This window comes from Labeo rohita, chromosome 5, assembly GCF_022985175.1.
Source record: "Labeo rohita strain BAU-BD-2019 chromosome 5, IGBB_LRoh.1.0, whole genome shotgun sequence".
Classification (NCBI taxonomy): Eukaryota; Metazoa; Chordata; class Actinopteri; order Cypriniformes; family Cyprinidae; genus Labeo; species Labeo rohita.
Window position 1 is genome coordinate 7,756,729 of NC_066873.1, and position 17,509 is coordinate 7,774,237.

General features: G+C 34.6%; 3 protein-coding genes across 4 annotated transcripts; 1 reads left to right on the top strand and 2 right to left on the bottom strand.

Annotated features, from left to right (window-relative positions):
* The first annotated feature begins 2,899 nt into the window (after positions 1-2,899).
* rangrf (RAN guanine nucleotide release factor) lies at positions 2,900-7,683 on the top strand. The gene is given in 6 exon segments (XM_051109990.1): positions 2,900-2,949; positions 2,952-2,974; positions 3,793-3,909; positions 4,484-4,646; positions 5,116-5,210; positions 5,377-7,683. Coding segments are annotated over 6 exon segments (552 nt in total). The 5' UTR covers positions 2,900-2,907; the 3' UTR covers positions 5,489-7,683.
* A 526-nt stretch (positions 7,684-8,209) lies between these two features.
* On the bottom strand, positions 8,210-12,527 carry slc25a35 (solute carrier family 25 member 35). Its single transcript, XM_051109989.1, has 5 exons — positions 11,467-12,527; positions 10,867-10,932; positions 10,380-10,532; positions 8,943-9,077; positions 8,210-8,775 (listed from the first exon to the last, which is right to left on the bottom strand). Exons 1-5 carry the CDS (start codon positions 11,836-11,838, stop codon positions 8,605-8,607), a joined length of 897 nt encoding a protein of 298 aa, XP_050965946.1. The 5' UTR covers positions 11,839-12,527; the 3' UTR covers positions 8,210-8,604.
* Positions 12,528-13,970: 1,443 nt separating this feature from the next.
* On the bottom strand, positions 13,971-17,460 carry tmem141 (transmembrane protein 141). Of its 2 annotated transcripts, XM_051109991.1 has the most exons (5): positions 17,311-17,460; positions 16,561-16,627; positions 15,867-15,950; positions 15,571-15,678; positions 13,971-14,210 (listed from the first exon to the last, which is right to left on the bottom strand). In XM_051109991.1, the coding sequence occupies exons 1-5, from the start codon at positions 17,362-17,364 to the stop codon at positions 14,140-14,142; spliced, it is 384 nt and encodes a 127-aa protein (XP_050965948.1). In that variant the 5' UTR covers positions 17,365-17,460; the 3' UTR covers positions 13,971-14,139. The 2 variants fall into 2 exon arrangements, with proteins under 2 accessions (XP_050965948.1, XP_050965949.1); XM_051109992.1 differs by lacking the exon at positions 13,971-14,210 and having other exon boundaries at positions 15,560-15,678.
* Between the last annotated feature and the right edge of the window lie 49 nt (positions 17,461-17,509).

Genomic DNA, 17,509 nt, shown 5'->3' on the forward strand with positions numbered 1-17,509 from the left:
AGATGAAGTGGGATAATTAGGCTAATTGAGGTTTGACCTGTGACATGGTTTCAAGAAAGAGTATGGTAAGGAATTGTTATCTGTACTGGAAAACTAAAATAATGACTTTACTGTCTGTGTAGTGCCTCTGGATGTTCTACCAGTTTATTGACAACAGCAACAGCTCACAATGCTAAAAAAAAAAAAAAGATAAGAATCTTTTGCCAGAGTGAGGGGATCCATCTGTGGTTGTGTAGGCAGGCTGTAAGAACACTGTTTGGTGTAAAGAGTTTGATGTTTGGCCTTATAATCTGGATAAAACTGTCTAACAGATCAAATGGACTAACTAAGGACATGCGCATAAGCGCCTCCTTCTGGTAAACAGACAATGGTGCTATGTATTCTGCGTAATCCAGAAAAAGTGTCTAATCATTTTATAAAGTTTATTTAAAACAGTTATAGGTTATGTAATACATTGTAATGTTTATAGTTTCATATATCTTAATAGGGTAACATATTAAACTCACACAGGTGTGAATTTTAAATAATTTCACTACTTTGAATGGATGTTGTAATTTTGTCAGTTTCCACTACAAATACCATTTCAAACATTACAAACCATCAACTTTTGAAAAAATGGTTTCCTGTAGTGTGTTTTGGGACATATTCTATTAAGATTTAGTGTTTTTAACAAGCCACCAATAAAAGAATACCATTAAAACCAGTACAATTCACATTATAACCAGTAAAATCAATATAAATGCTGTGATTGTCTCTATTGGTTTTTTTGCTTGTTTGTTTGTTTGTTTGTTTGTTTGTTTTGTTTTGTTTTTTTCTTCAGCAGGGCTTTGTCTCAGTTGCAATTCTGCACACTCTGGGCTTCTCTAAACTATCTTAAATGAAATGAATCCTGGCAACTGTTATAACATATTCCTTAATATAATATAATATAACATAATATTTTTTAATCATAAATTTAGTCGTTACCTTCCTCAATACCTTTCATGTTTATCTAAATATAGAAATATGCATTCTTGACATAATTAATATACATTTAGATATTGTGTAATGGAGCTAAAGAATTGCTCCACAGATGTATAATATTGTCAAATAAATTCAGACAGCATTCCGTCATTTGAACTGGATATTTTGTTGTACACCACTAGAGGGACCTCTATTTACATCATATCCGGTACCAGCTGATGGAGGGAAGTCAACGCAGCTTCTAACTCGTGAGTCAGTTAAAGGTTTATGTTGAAAGCTTTTGTATGGCCTAATTTGATTGTAAATTGAAGTATATGCTTATCTTCTTTTGTGATGAAATTACGATGTGTTAAATTAAAAATTTTACGTTGTGTTGGGGACTTGATGTCGTTTCATTGAAAGCACATTGTTTATACTACTGTGCACTTTTTTTTGATGTGTTATGCAGAGTGCATAAATGGCCATTAAGGGTACAATCTTGTGGGGCAGGGGAATCTGCCCTAGACTCCGACACTGCTAAAGGCAGTATCGCTGGGTTTATCTTTGGAGTAAAAACGGCGGTAAAAACTCATTTTCAGGGAAAGTTGCTAAAGGCCATGACGGAAAATTGCGTCATTGCGTCAATACACAAGGAGATGACGCGAATCTCAGCAAAAAATATAATTTGAAATATGTTTATTTAGGTTTGTTCGTAAAATAATATGAGCATTTAATACATATTATTTATTAAAGTAATATAACAAAACATTTATGATCAGATATTTTCATTTTTAAATACATTGAATTATTGAATAGTTGCATATTTTTGAACAACTACATTTTATGTATTTTCTTATTAACTAGTAAAACAACGCATTATGAACAATTATATTTTTAAGCAGAGTAACCTTAGTATGTTACACATACTAAGAAAAGTCCATTAAAATAGGCTACAGTGTTCTGTGTTAATATGAAGCAGTTTTCCATATTGATTATTTAGTTATTTATTTTAAAATTGTATTTTAAATTACACATTGCATGTTGAGTTTTAGGGTTACGGGAAATGTCCATAAACGTTTTTTCTCTTAACATTTTACAACAATAGCCAGGTGTTGACTAGAAAAAAAAAACTGAAAAAACTAAAAACATGGAAATGTTCACATACGTTAATACACTTTACAGGTTTCTTGTTTATAAAATTATAAATAGTACCAAGTACACAGTATTGCTAATCTGTTTATTTCAGAGTTACAAATGGTGTTCTATAATCACCATATTCGCATTTATGTACACTAACTCAGCCCACAATCCTTTGCACAGATTTCAATTCACGAAAAAAGAAATTAACTGAAAAAGAATTGACACTGAGCTTGTCAATTAATTTCATCATGTTATGCAAGACAAAAAAAGGTGAGAGAAGGCATTTGTTTTTGTCATTATAAATGAATGCACATAATGTGAACCACTCGGAGACCATAGACTGTTGTCATTACCATTACCTATAAAGTGAATTGTCAATATAATGTATTCTTAAAATTATAATTTTTATATTATTTTCATGCAATGACTGCAGGGGTGGAAACATTTATGACAAACCTATGCACACTTACCAGACCATCTCATTCTAGTGTTTAATGCCGAGAAGGACTTTAGCCTTGAAGCCTCAGAGGGACTGGACTAGCAAGTACGCACACTCAATAGGATGCACTCTTCAGTTTAAGAAGCACCTATTGTGTAAGGTGCCAGACAGGAAGAAAAAAATAAATAAAAAAAGAATAGAAGGAGACCCAGGTTGCATTGTTTGTTTGTTCACACAAATCTATCAGATTGGCAGCTGCCTCCAGAGGTGGTGGGTTTAGGGGCAGCTGCCTTTAGCACTGGCAAGTTTTTGGGAAGCTCTCCCTGCTTTACAAAGATTTTACTCCCTCTCTAAATGGTTTTATCATTGCAGTGGTGAGCACAGCTATGGCTCGGCCTCTATTTGGCGGTGCATTATCAACTGTTATCCCCCCCCCAGTGCCCAGGATGTCAGGTAATTATATCCACCTTATTTTTCAATGTGGAAGTAAGCTGTTTTCTGGTAATGTGTTAGACGTCCGGTTCATAATCCGCCATAGGGAAATAACGAGAAGAATATCGAAGTGCAGTATACGGTAAAACAGTTTACATTAACATAATATGGTAAGACAAACCAGTTTGCTTTATCAAGCAGCAAAACCAGCTTTTTGTGCAGCTGAAAATAGCTGGAAGTGGATGAGACCAGAAGCCAGACACAAAAAATTTACAAATGGCTGCACCCACTCTTATGGGAAAAATAAGGTGGATAGAAACGGATGTGAAAAAAAAAAACAATGTACAGTTACATCTGGTGGAGTACTATGCACATATGTAATAAAACATCTGTTCTATATTAATAAGTCAGTTGCTTGGTAACCGCAAACAGCTCACAGTTGACTAGCAACAAATTAATTATGTTATTTTGTGGAATAGCAGTTGTTGTGATTTATTCATTTTAATAGAAGTCAATATTATGACTTCTAAATGGTTCCATAAAGAGCCTTTAACATCTGAAGAACCTTCCTGTTTCACAAAAGGTTCTTTGTGGCAAAATAAGGTTCTTCAGATTATAAAAAGTCAAGAAAGAGATAGTTCTTTAAAGAACGTTTGACTGAATGGTTCTTTGTGGAACTAAAAATGGTTCTTCTATGGCATCGCTGTGAAGAACATTTTAAAGCACCTTTATTTTTAAGAGTGTTGTGTTTGCATGTTTTGGCTTATTGCTTTAACAAAGCTTGAGTGTACCTGATTTGTATATTAAAAACCTTTCATTCTCTTTGCCATTGTCTGCAGTGAACTGAGACAGATCCCTGATAATCAAGAAGTATTTGCTCACACACAAACAGATCAGAGTATTATCATTGAACTGCTGGAGTACCAAAGTCAAGTGCAAGATGCTGATGCAGTCAGGTAACATGTGGTCTCTTAACATTACAACAAATCTTGGTCAACATAAGGGGTGCCCAGACGTGGTCCTGGAGGGCCAGTGTCCTGCAGAGTTTAGCTCCAGCTTGCCTCAACACACCTGTTGGGAAGTCTTTAGTATGCCCAGTAAGAGCTTGATCAGCTGGTTCAGGTGTGTCCAATTTGGGGTTGGAGCTAAACTGCAGGACACCGGCCCTTCAGGACCGAGTTCTTGCACCCATGGTCTGCATCTTTTGTACAAAAACAAAAAAAAAAACACATGTACAAGTCCTTGTGAAATTATGCCATTACAGATAGGGTGAAAGATTTCAACAGGTCAGACTGGTTTAGGTTTGAACTCCAACTTGCCTGTAGCCATTAACATTGGGGCTTATTTCTCAGGGTGTGCTTTCATATATAAATTATAATACACGCGTCCATTGCAAAAATGGTGGTCTTAAACTCACTAGAAACGTTGTCTGTGTTCACTGGTCACATCAGGAAATAAAATATTGAATTACTTGAGAATTGGAACACACAGGTATGAATAACCTTGTTTTTCTGGTTTGTGTTGTGACAGGTATCACTTTGAGGACGTGGCTGCAAGTAACAGGGCGGTAGAGAATGGTTCCTTCGAGGTCAGAGGGGTGGAGCAGGTCTCTCAATCAGAGCTGTCACTGCATGAATGCAGCTCTGCCTGGCTGCTGTCTGGAGCTCAGCTGGTCTCTAAATTTAATGAGGAGGTGTGTCTTTGTTACATTGCATTTACAGTGGCCATAAGTATTTTGCCAAAAAAAGGTTCTAAATTAAGCACTGTGTAAAAACTTTTTACAAAAAAAAAAAAAAAAAAAAAAAAATTAATCAAGTTAATCAAGACAAGATTAATCAGTTGGACATGCTAAATCTTCGGTACACTTAACACCAACAGCACTTAACTTTCTAGTTGTTCTTTCATTTATTATTTTAATGGAAATAGAAATCCCTTAACTACTTCTGTATTAGGATTCAGAGCTTTCTCAGTTCACTTTTGCTTTGACCTCATGAATTTCCTCATCCATGATGATTCACATGCTTTCTGTGGGTGGTTTGGGGTTATTTTGGACGGAAAAACCTTAATTGAGCAACTGTATGATTTTTGACACTATCAGTAATCAGTAATCAGTAAAGTTATTAATGTTTTTTTTCATCAGCTGACATTACATTTTTTCATAGGCCAAGAACACTGTGAACATTCACCTGTGCTTATTCCGTCTGCCGCAGTACACCACTGACATCTTGGTGACGTTCAACGATCCTGTTTGTATCAAGTGAGTTGGTTAAATAAGCAAGTTAAACCAATATTTTTTCCCCCATACACTGGAGGATTACTTTAATGCTTTAAATGGAATTATAAGTTAATACGTATGGTGTTAAAATATTGTCAGGATCCTAATATGTATAGAGTGAGAGGTTTGATATAAAATCTTCTCTCAGTCCCCTCAGCAGCAGTGCCGTTGAAAATGTGGCCGCTGTACCATGGACACTACATGACTTCAAGGGTGTACTGCAGTCATTCCGTCTACTCGACCCTGGAGTTTTTGGGTAGATGCTTCACATATACATTTAAATGCAGTTGGTTTTGCAGTTATGCCTTTACAATGACTGAACAGGTTAAAACAATGTTAACAGGTTAAACAGGCTAAAACAAAGCTAGAAGGCTAGAGTCTCTATAAAATATTTTTTTCTTGCAGTGCAAGGCTTAGCATTTATCTGATTCGTAAGTGAGGCTGTACAAATGGAGTTATTGGTAAAAAAGCAAAAATTAATTCTAATAAGACATACATTGTCTTCCTGAAACTGACTCACATTTGAAAACCAGTGTTTACTCAAATTGTTGCAAATTGATGCAGGTTCATTCAGTAAAATTTCCCTGGAGTTTTTTTTTTTTGGTTATCCTAAAAGTTTGCAGTCATCATTGTTTTTAGTTGCAGAGTCAAACATCTCCATTACTTGCCTACCAAACTAATGTTCAACTTAACAACTGAAACTCTGTGTTGAAACTCAGGTTTTCTTGAGTTACTCTGAAATGTAGGACACTTTCACTCACTTATCTTTAACTTGCCTATCATTCTGAAAGGGTATAAGCATTACCTTCTTTTCACCTCCGTAATATAGCTCACTTGCGTCTCTTCTTTAAACATCAAGGATTCTGAGACACTGGTTCATGCCTTCATTACTTCTCAACTTGACTACTGTAATTCTCTTTTCTATGGTCTATCAAACACAACATTAAATAAGCTCCAATACATCCAGAAATCTGCTGCTAGGGTCCTCACTTATTCAAAGAAATCCTCTCACATTACTCCCATCCTACACAGACTTCACTGGCTACCCATTCGTTTTCGCATTCAGTACAAGATTCTCCTCATCACCTTCAAAACACTCCATGGTTTTGTCTTGTTTTCCTGATCTCTGAAAACATGATTTGATTTTTGCTATGGATTTCATGTTTATCTGTATTCTGTTTTTTGTCTCCTGTTATGTGTAACTGTTTTGATATTGTAAAGTGACCTTGAGTTTATAGAAAGGAACTATATAAAATAAACTTATTATTAAACATTATTATTATTATTATTATTATTAAGACTTAATTTTTGGGCCTTTGTTTAAAAAATAGCATAATCAGAACTTTTCACAACAAGGTTGTAAATGACAAAATGTATATTGACATAAGTAGAATATGCCAGTAGTTAATTTGTTGAACTACACCTATAAACGTATGGAGAACTTTCTTCATAAATTCATTAAAAATTACCTTGGAACCAGATGATGAACTGTAAAAAAAAAAAAAGTTTAGGCTTATTTCTTTGTTGATGCCACTTGATGGTTTGATTAATACAGTGACATTCAGACAAGTGTGAATTAACTGTCCAAAAAACATTTAAGATAACATAATCAGTATTATGTTTTATTTATTTGTATTATTTATTGTATTTAAAGGACAACATATTGCAGTGTTAATGTCATGTATATAGAAAACACAAGTCATTCTTTTAAAAATAGTTTATTCTCAAATTACATACTTTATCTTGTTACAAACCCAATATGTACCTATATAATTTAAGTCTCTTAATAAATAATTTAATGTTACATTAGTTTCTCTAAAGCATCAAACAGCTCATTCAGTACAGCACATAATGTAAGGCAAATGGTTACCATTATTCTGTCCCACTAAATAGTGTCTCATACTATTTAAATAGTTCTTCTCCTAATATTCTCTGCAAATAATGTCATGTTCTCAAAGAAGCTTCATGAACATGACATGAAACTGTTAATTATAAAACCAAAGGTAATGAGGTTTATATCTATTGCTTTGGAATTTATGTTCCACCCAATTTATGTTGAACCAAGTTTAAAACAAATTATACATTCTAACATTAAAGGCATTGGCAAACAAGACAAAAAATGTTTTTTTGCACCAGTAGAAAATAGTATTGATATTTTTTTAACCAGTCAGTTTGAGTGCACCTTCATTTCAACTTCTAACTACTCAAAAGTAAGTCTTTGTCCTTTTAGTCAGGATTAATAATTACAATTGTCAAGTCAAAGTCAAAGGAAAAAAAAACACAATTGAAAGACCAGTTTTGTAACAGTACACAATCCCTGTTTGAGAACTAAACATTTACAGTACATCATGTGATTAATGATAAAATAAAATTTGTTCAACCATGATTCTGATTACATATAATCTTTAGGAAAGGTTCAGAAGTAAAAAAAAAAAAAAAAAAAAAAAAAAAAAAAACGTACGTAAATAAAAAATAAATGTTTTTTTTTTTAAGATGATTTAAAAAAGTTCACTGTGAAAACAATTGTGCAATCATTAAAAAAAAGTTATTTGTTCAGAGTGAGTTATTCCACTTATACCACATTACCAAATGTAAATGTTTGAAGACATATTTCCTCTTGTGCAGAACTGCTTCCGTACGCCATCAATTGATCATCTTTCACTAGATGCAAAACTTTTTTATAAATCAGAAAAAAATGTTAAGTCATCTTTAACTGTAATGTGGTCAATAAGTTGGAACTACTTTGTAGTCATAGCAAATTAATCATTCAGTTAACAATCCCTTGACACTCAGAGTCAAGAATTCAATAAATTAATTAGCATTATTAAACAGAAGTGTACATGTGTTCTTTCTCCATAAAACCATATGCAAATTTGCTGGACTGTGATTGTATAACAACATAATCAAGTATGTTGTAACAACAGTGATCAAGTAAATATTCCATCCTGCTACATACAGTACATTCTAATAGAATTTTATTGTTATTATTATTTTTTTTTTTTTACTTTTTTGGAAAAAAGGATCATTCCAGTCCTGGCCAGTCTTGGTCAGTGCAGCCTTCCAGCTTTTTTATTCCACCACATAACGGCTCTGTTTACCACATCACTGCACAGCTCACACATTATTGTTTTTTTGTTGCACAGCAACATTGTTATATCAGGAACTATATCTTCAAGGGGAAGGCTGCCACGTGAATGCTTAAAAAAATAATGTTTTATTAAAAAAAATCCTTAATATAATTAGTATGTACTAATTATTAACACCCTTTTGTTCACAATATAGCAAGGGTATTTCATACCTTAGTGCTCGATTGCTCGTTTAATCAGCAAATAAGGAAAATTATTGATATTTTGCCATTGCAGGCAATAGCAGGATGCTAACTGTAGCTATGGTACAAAGTGCGCAGCTCATTCCAGAAAAGTAGAGAAAGGATGGTATGAGGTCCGAGGCGGAAGTAGGAGGCTCCGAGACCTTTATACAAACCAGTCATGCCTTCCTTCTTTAACGTCTTAGAGAAACAGTCCACAAAACCTCTATATAATATGCCCTGCAGGAGAGAAGTACATTGAGTGAGATAAATGCCTTATTTTACCAGCTTTATCAATTTGTGGGTGAAACTAGATATGCAAGTACGTAATGACACCATGGCCAATAACTGCAGTAAAAGTTTGTGAACCAATTTTTGTATGTTGATGACAGCTGGTAGGAGTTTACCTTGCCAAAATGGTCCACGGGTTGGTTGTAGAGTCGTGTGCTGACCACATCAAAAGGGGTCATAGCTAATACAACCACAACACTACTGATCATGCCAGCACTCAGAGCTATTAACCAGCTGCCCTCAGAGAACACCTGCAAATACAGAAAAAAAACGAAACAAATTGCTAACAAAACATGTCACTGTATTGAGTCGAAGTAAAAAGAAAAGAGAAAAGGACATGACATATGGCCAAGTATATGGTGTCCCATGCTTGGAATTTGAGCTCTGTATTTAACCCATCCAAGTGCACACACACCTGGAGCAGTGGGCAGCCATTTCTGCTGCGGGGAGCAGTTGGGGTTTAGTGCCTTGCTCAAGGGTCTCACCTCAGTTGTGGTATTAAAGGTGGAAGAGAGTGCTGGTTATTCACTCCCCCACCTACAATCCCTCCCAGTACTGAGACTTAAACCCGCAACCTTTGGTTTACAAGTCCAACGTTCTAACCATTAGGCCATGACTGCCCCCAGTCAAAGGAATAGTTTTCCCAAAAATGACAGTTCTATCATCATGCACTCATGCTGCTTGCCTGCCACACCTCCTTACCACTCTTTTATTTTGATAAAACTGTACCTGTAATAAGACCCAACAATACTGTTATATTTTTATACAATAAAATGTGTACAGCAAACTATAACAGTCACTCATGAGTTTTGAATAGAATACCAATATCTTCAATCCATTTGTTGATCTTTGTCACAAATGGCAAACCCTAAATATTGATCTTTATTTAGATCATTTTATTGTGCTGCATTATGCAATCTATGTTGCCATTTCCTAATGGTAAAACTATAGGTTGCTGTATATTTAATTTACTTTGCTTCATAAATTACTGTTAACTAAAAAAATAAAAATCCCTAGTAGTAGTAAGGCCAAGCAAGTGTTAAATTAACTGTATCCATGGCCTAGCCTAATGCCCTAAATACACGGTTTGCTTAAAACGTATTTCATGACATGACTGTCTTTCCATTGTTGACATATTTTCTTTTAAAACAGATGTGACAGGACATATCAAAGGGCATGCCCGTTAACTGTAGAACACAATTGTTATCTACAATATTTCTAGTCACGGCAGGTGTTTTGGCGTAGGGGAGGGGGAATCCTCATTTCAGAGAGCATTTTACTGAACAAAAACATGTATATGCCCAAGGAAACAAGCCATTAATAGTCTTGGTCAATTTTCCATGAAAAGAAAGACATGTTTATCTGTGTATATAAATGTGTATATATCTGTTAATGTTTGTTTTGTTAAACTTTATGAGTGCACCAACATATTGATAACCTCAAAGCTATCACACATTAATAACTAAAAGATACAAAACACTTGATTTAATGGTGTACAAGGCTGAATGGACAGGTGCATTACTCTTAGCTGAAGTTAAATATCCTATATTTACCTGTAGGTCAGTGACCAGCTCTTTAGAGGCAGAGAAAGTAGAGAGCTGAGCAGCTGACCCCACACTGACTCTTGGGACTGCTGCACTTGCACCCCTCCACAAACCCAGAATTCCATGCTGTTTGTGGATGGCCAATAGAGCATGCATCATTCCCTGACACAAAGAAAGAGTAAAGATTTGTGTATCTTTATGTATAACATAAATGTACAACAATGTATAACGTAATGTATAACAAACAGTCGCAGTGTGAGATTTTTTTTTTTGATTCAAACTGGTTCCTATTGTGTAAACAAAATTGCCTTTGTACATTAATAGTACATTACCACAAATGCGATGGGATAAAACATAAAAAAAAAAAAAAAAAAAAAAAAAAAACTCCAGAATCCTAAAATCAGTCGACTTGAAGATCAAAGTTCTCAAGTCACATTCAAAGAAAAAAAAATCTGATGTCATGTTAGATGATTCTCTGAGGTGACCATTAACTTACTCTGTGCTTATACTGGTGTCCAACTGCAATAGAGGAAGTGGATTGACTCTGGAGATGTGTTTTTACCTGAAGGAAATAACAAATAGAAAGTGAGAAAGTGGTTAAACGGCTGGTAAACTAAAGCCACTTGGTGCTTTTTGTCCACTTTGGACCTTGGCAGTATAAATCTTTCAATGTATGGAACCCAAAAGCATCTATAACTTTTGGAACATATTGAAATATAATAATCACATGTATTATTGTCATTACATTACTGTACAATAATTAATAATATAACAATTTCTTCTAAATTATAGGGTACATTAGTCTGTTTACTGTCGCTAAGCGACGTGGGAACTTGGAGCAATAAAATTAAATTCAAAGTATGTAGGTCACATATTTGCCTGTATCGGCTATTTTAAATGCGTTTCACTTCCTTTCTCGTGTCATTGTGCTCTCATTGTAATTGACAGCGCTATTTCACGCGATTACTGTTGCGTACACCCAGAGATTCCATTATTGCGGTGTTAATATTCAGAGTGACCTTACAACCGGCTGTCAATAAACACGTGCTTAATCCGTCGTTTACTAGACAGAATAGAGACATTTCTCGTTACTCACCAGGTAAATCGGGCTGCCCATTACAGCGCCCACCACACCGGCAATGGCCCCGGACACTGTACTCTTCGCAGCGCTGACCCTTCCGTCCGTGTGAATGTAGCCCCAGGACTCGATGATGGCGTAAGACCCCAGCCGGACCCCATTCATAAAAAACTGATAAAACAACCCGGGAACTAAACCTTTCTGAAGACCAGCCAGTCCATCTATTTTTCCTATCGTGTAAAAGGCGTGAAACACATTCCTATAATATACTTGGTAGGTTCCTCGGCTTTTCAGCTCTCCTTGCAATTGCATTCGAGTTTTGACCACTTCCAGGGGATTTGTAAAAAAGCAGGCACCACACGCAGCGACGCCGCCGAGAACGAAATCCATGTTTCAATCGCAGAATTCCCGGAAACAGGTGATGGACAAGCTCTTTATTATCACTTTAAACAAGAAACTCTAGGCCTAACGTTACCTTTTTAGCAGTCAGCGAAAAAATAGCGTATAAAGATAACTGAAAAATACTTTCACAATACCATTGTTCTACAGTTACAGTAAGAAGCAGATGCGTATCTTTTGTAATCCTCAGTCATGCGATGCGCGTGGAGATTTTGCTGAGTATGAATGTCAGACTGCATTCGCCGGGGTGCGTCCATCATCCCAGCCTGACCTCTTAACCAATCAAAATAGAGACATTGCCCCATCCTTTATTACATGTCCTCTGATTGGACGGTTGTTAATAACGTCAAGTGACACATTCAGGCAGTTGCACCCCAGTTGTGTTATTACACAAGCTTCCCTGTGTAAAGAATATTCGGTTACGCTTTATTTTACAAAGTTATTGTTACAAATACTTAATAACTGTAAATTACACATAACTGCAAGAAACAAACCCTAATCCTGTAGTAAGTAGGGTAGACAAGGAGGCGTTCTGCACCACAGGTGCATTAATGTTCATGTAGTCGTGGGGTAAAATGCCCCCCAGTCTGACAAAGCTATTTGCTTTATACATCTACAGCAGAATCAGAGTACAGGTAGTTTTAGCTTAAAAATAAAAAGAGTTGAATCAATAATTATAAATTACAAAATTATAATTGTTAACTATTACTCACTAGTCTACTCATTTGTGTTACACTGTAACAAGGGCACCTTAAAATAAAATGAAATGCTGATGTATAGAAAGAGAATAAATTACTTTGAATAACTACTAAACTACAAAGTACATACAACAAATTTAAACAATAATTACAGTTTATCGGCAGCCGGTAATGTTAATGTTATGTTAACTTATAAATTAAAAATGTATCCAAATTGACCCCTCGTAAAAACCACCCTCCTTAGTTACTGTTGCTATGGCCGACAAACTATGCTGCTCTCACACTACACATCATGTTCTCATTCAGTGAAAATACATCATGGAGCAAAGAGGAAACTGACAACACACTGACAGACAAGACAGAGCAGGTTACTTCTGGTATGAAACAAGGTCTCAGCTTTAAAATATATATTTTTTAAGAAATTCAAACAATAAATAACATTTTGTGGCTCTTTAATGTGTCGTGACCACTGATAGATAGATATATATATATCTATCAGTGGTCATGACAGATCACAGCATTGCCATACCAGATCAATGACATGTGAACTGATCGTCTTTTCTTCTTTACTTAAAGCACAAAAAAAACATGAATGAACATCAGGACATATTTAAATTCAACCTTTCAATACAATACACAATTTTTCAAATATAAACCCCGTTTTCACAGACAAGGCTTAAGCCTAGTCACAGATTAAATGTAAGTCTGAGCTGTTTCAACTGAAAAACTTGCACTGACTGATCTTAAAATATGTCAGTGCCTTTTTTTATCTCAAGATGGACACCAGCATTTATTTCTAAGGCACATTTATAAAAATTGAAAACCAGGCCTAAATCCACCAAAGTTAATCTACTCTCCTGTCTGATTTGTTTGTCATACAAAATGGCAAAATCGGCGTTACAACTGGTCAGATCGCCTGTCAATCAAGCTGTTTGTGAAGGATCCACATTTCTAAGACTGCAGTTTAGCCTGATACAAAACACAGTGTCTTCCTACGGTGTTCTATTTCTTTTTGTTCCTCCACATGATCTTTCAGAGACATTTTTCAGCTTTTTTTTTTTTCAAATACAGTCTTAGAATAAAAGCCCCTCTGTTCACTTAAAATGGCAAAAACCCTCGCCACTGTGGTGCTGTCAATTTGAGAAACATGGTTGTTTCTTTAGATAATGGAACAAAAATGTGCCCCTGTAGTTTGAATCTCAAAGGACTTGTTTGCACAGCTGTCGATATTATCAATGTGACCTAACTGTTGAAGGATGACTGATCCTAGTCTGGTGGACTGCAAGACAATTGTGGTGAAGATCTTCAAATGAAAACTCACTAACTAAAATTAAATGATTCATTTTAACTTCATCACGCTAGATGACTATACACTCCTTTCATAGAACATTTGATTGAGTAAGCCAGATGAGAAAGAAAACAAAACAATTCTTAATATTTATTATTTACTGACACACATAGAGCATATATTAAACAATATTTTTATAACCAGAACCAACATCTTTTAGTTTAGAAAGGCCAAGCATCCTCCTGAAATTGCACACTCAATGCAATTCTTCAAAATAAATGAATAACATTATGCCATTATTTGAGCTCATTCCATCACATCCCCATATCGTGTGACTTTGGGATCTGCAGGTGTTGCAGGAATTGGTGGTTCTTCCTCTAAATATATAGTAAAGAAACAAATCGTGAGATTCTTCTGTTATAAAGACCAAAATATTCCAAAACAAATGAAGTTTGTTCAAATCAGGGATCAAAGTAGACATAAAATATATACATTAAAATGTACAGTCATTACATTAATATCATAAAATAAACACTTAGAGGGTGATCAGCAGCTTTCCAAAAAGCAGACAGATTGTTTCATCCTGTAAAAGTTTATTTTGTGATGACAGGCTTACTGTACATTATTTTACACAGCTACTAAATTATAGAGACATGAAATACTCTTTTAAAAATATTTATCAAAACTGTTTTTAGATTATAAGATTCTGACATAATCCGGTAGTAGAAAATGCTATAGTAATCCAGATAAATTTGAAATTGTGTAAAATTACACAATTAATTTATATAATTTATCTGCAACTTACAGTTTTTCCTCTGTTGATTTGACACTTTTCTCCAAGTAATGTAATTGCTCTCAAAACAACTACCACAGCTGTCTAAACACAAACCTATCTTAAACACACAGTTCAACTTTATTGCAAAATGAAGAACTACAATTTTTTCTAGTACTGTGTAATAAAAGTATACATTAACATCAAATCTATAGGTGTGTTCTCTATTGATTATAAAACATTCAGCTGTAGATGCACAAATACACTAATGAAAATACAATTATTGCACAGTTCTTCAACAGGGAGTTTTGTTTTATATATACTGTGTATATCTAAACACCTGTTACTCATGTGAAAAACGAACTGCCCCTTTAAACTTAAAATCTGGTTGTGCCACCTTTATTAAGTGAGCAGTATTAATTTTGGCGTGACTGAAAACATATCGTGTGCATTTGATGATATGATGAATTACAGAGTTTTGTTTGTTGTGCTTGGGCAAATGGTACATGAACATTTGTGAACAGTGAGAACAGTTTTGAGAACAGTGACCAGAGTTTGGAGAAATGTGTCAAATTGATTGAGAAAAACTGTAAGATACTTTTCTAAGGACTAACTTATACAGAGACAATGTAAAATGTCTTAATCTCTTATCCACATTTTTATTTTCTTCTGTATCAAAGATATTGTACTTGTAAATAGCAGCTGATTAAGATTAAATTAATTCTAAAGTCCATGGTGTCAAATCGTTTGTGAGACATGAAAGTAACAGTCAAAACTGAGTAATTATTTACTGCTTAATGCCACAATTGGCCAAGTATTTTATGTGCCTAGATTGTGACCTACACAACCATAAAAAAAAAGAAAAATCTGTTGAAATTATGAGGCTGATATTTCAGTCAACTTTAATCTATCCATTGATAATTTTGAACTACTAAAAAGAAACAAGCAAACAGGTCAATTCTTACTAGGCGAGTTTCTGTCAGGAACATTTCCGGTCTCAAGAAATAACCACAAGTCTGAGCACTTCATGGTTTCCCAGCGAGTTACTGAATAGCTGAATACTGAGGAAGAAACTGTGCAGACCAAAACAGAAAGCAGCTTAACTCACAAAAAATATTTTCTTTTTTATATTGTGTTTTTTATTATTAGTTAATATTTTTTTATTAAATATTGTGTTTATAACACACACACAAATGGTCTATTTTAATTGTGTGTTATAAGTCTTCTCTTGCATGATAATGATGAAAATGATCAGACTTACCAATAGACACTAGAATGTTCCACTGAAGGGGATATGGGATTCTTTTCTGAAGTGCTCGCTGTGCAAAAAATAAACCAGCTGTGCCTGGTTGAGAGGTGTAACATTTTCACCCAAAGCCAAAAGAACAACATTAGTTAATAAAATAAAATTATTAATCTATTATTAAATTAGAGGTTGTATTTTCACAGTTCACACTCAGGTATATTTAATATATGTAAATTAGTCTAAGATGTTTCTATGTAAGAAATAAAAACACACTAATGAGACAATTGCTCACATACACCAGAAGTACAGATTCAAAAATTATTTTGGATGGCATAACCATATATATTCACCTGGAAATATTAAAAGAAAAACAGTTGTTCATACTAAGCACTCTGATTGGATAAGGTATCTTTGCAAACCTGAGTATGAGACACTGTTGAGATTTCTTTGAAATCTCTACAGAAAACACATGTAAGATTACTAGTTTTGGCTCCTTTTTTTAGCAGAAAAATCTAATTCACAAGGAAAGAAGGCAAAAATCTCAATTTGATCACAGTGTAAATAAAGGAAGTACTTAATAGTGAGAATTGTTCCTTAAAGTGTCACCAAAAAGATAATCAAACATTCATATTTGTCACTGACTTTCACAAACACAACTTGTTCAAAATTATCAGACACAATCTCTTCTTAATGTGAATATGACACTAACCTAGTATGAAGCTTGCTGTGCCTTTCATAAAGGCGTAAGACTGACAAGCGGCATACTGCTGCAAACCCTGAGGACAATAAAATATCATCACAATAAAATTATTGTGACATAAGCACAGGGGAGACTGGGGCTAGTTGTCACGAAGAGCTGTATGTCAGTAGCTTTGTCTTTAAATCAAAAGTCCGGTAGCATAAATGTGTTTCTCTAGCAGTAGTTTTATATAACGGTTTCAGACATTTCAATGTCAAACATCATTTTGTCTATTTTGTAGCAAAACTTAAGTATACATTCAGACAAATCAAATATATAATGAAGGCTGATTCTGAATAAGAGGATGAACTGTAAAATCGGAACAGGAGTATTTTTAATAAATGTCAAAATATTTGGGACAACACCTGTGTTCTGTATGTTTACTGTATAGCTTTTTGTTGTTGTTGTTTTTTTTTTTTTTGTTTTTTTGTTTTTTTAAATAAAAATGTTTTCGTCTGACTTGTGATTGTCAACAAACTGCTGGTCTGCATTATGTTAAACGAACTTTATCATTTTTACGTGACAAAATCTTTAGAAATAATAGTTTATTTCTTAAATTCATTATGTGTCTGTAAATAAAGTGTTTTTTCCAACACCGTTGAAATAAACAATGAAGTAAACAGAGAGAAAACATGCCCCGGACTCGTCTGTAAATTGCATTTCTGGCAGTAAATGACGATGAAAATGTTACATCAGCAGTCACGCATGACATATACGCACCGGGTGCTTTGCTACAACCGCATCATCTACTTTAGTGAGACCAAGGTTGACCATTCCGCTGTATGTATGAGCTATAACCTCCAAACTGGTGTTACAGTTTTTCTGCTTCACTTTGTTATTATTGTTGTGAAACTTCCGTATGTGCAGCGAAGAAAATGTGAAATGAGTCACAAGCCACAGATTGTCTACAGTGACCTCT

Bases quoted from the DNA above. Each gene is read 5' to 3' on its own strand.
- tmem141 (XM_051109991.1), bottom strand. From the start codon at position 17,364: ATGGTCAACCTTGGTCTCACTAAAGTAGATGATGCGGTTGTAGCAAAG. The intron at 15,951-16,560 runs GTTAGTGTCATA...CCTCTCAACCAG, and splicing joins CACAGCAAGCTTCATACTAG to GCACAGCTGGTTTATTTTTT. The intron at 15,679-15,866 runs GTAAGTCTGATC...TGGTCTGCACAG, and splicing joins GAACATTCTAGTGTCTATTG to TTTCTTCCTCAGTATTCAGC.
- slc25a35 (XM_051109989.1), bottom strand. From the start codon at position 11,838: ATGGATTTCGTTCTCGGCGGCGTCGCTGCGTGTGGTGCCTGCTTTTTT. The intron at 10,933-11,466 runs GTGAGTAACGAG...TATTTCCTTCAG, and splicing joins TGGGCAGCCCGATTTACCTG to GTAAAAACACATCTCCAGAG. The intron at 9,078-10,379 runs GTAAATATAGGA...CTGTATTTGCAG, and splicing joins AGCTGGTCACTGACCTACAG to GTGTTCTCTGAGGGCAGCTG.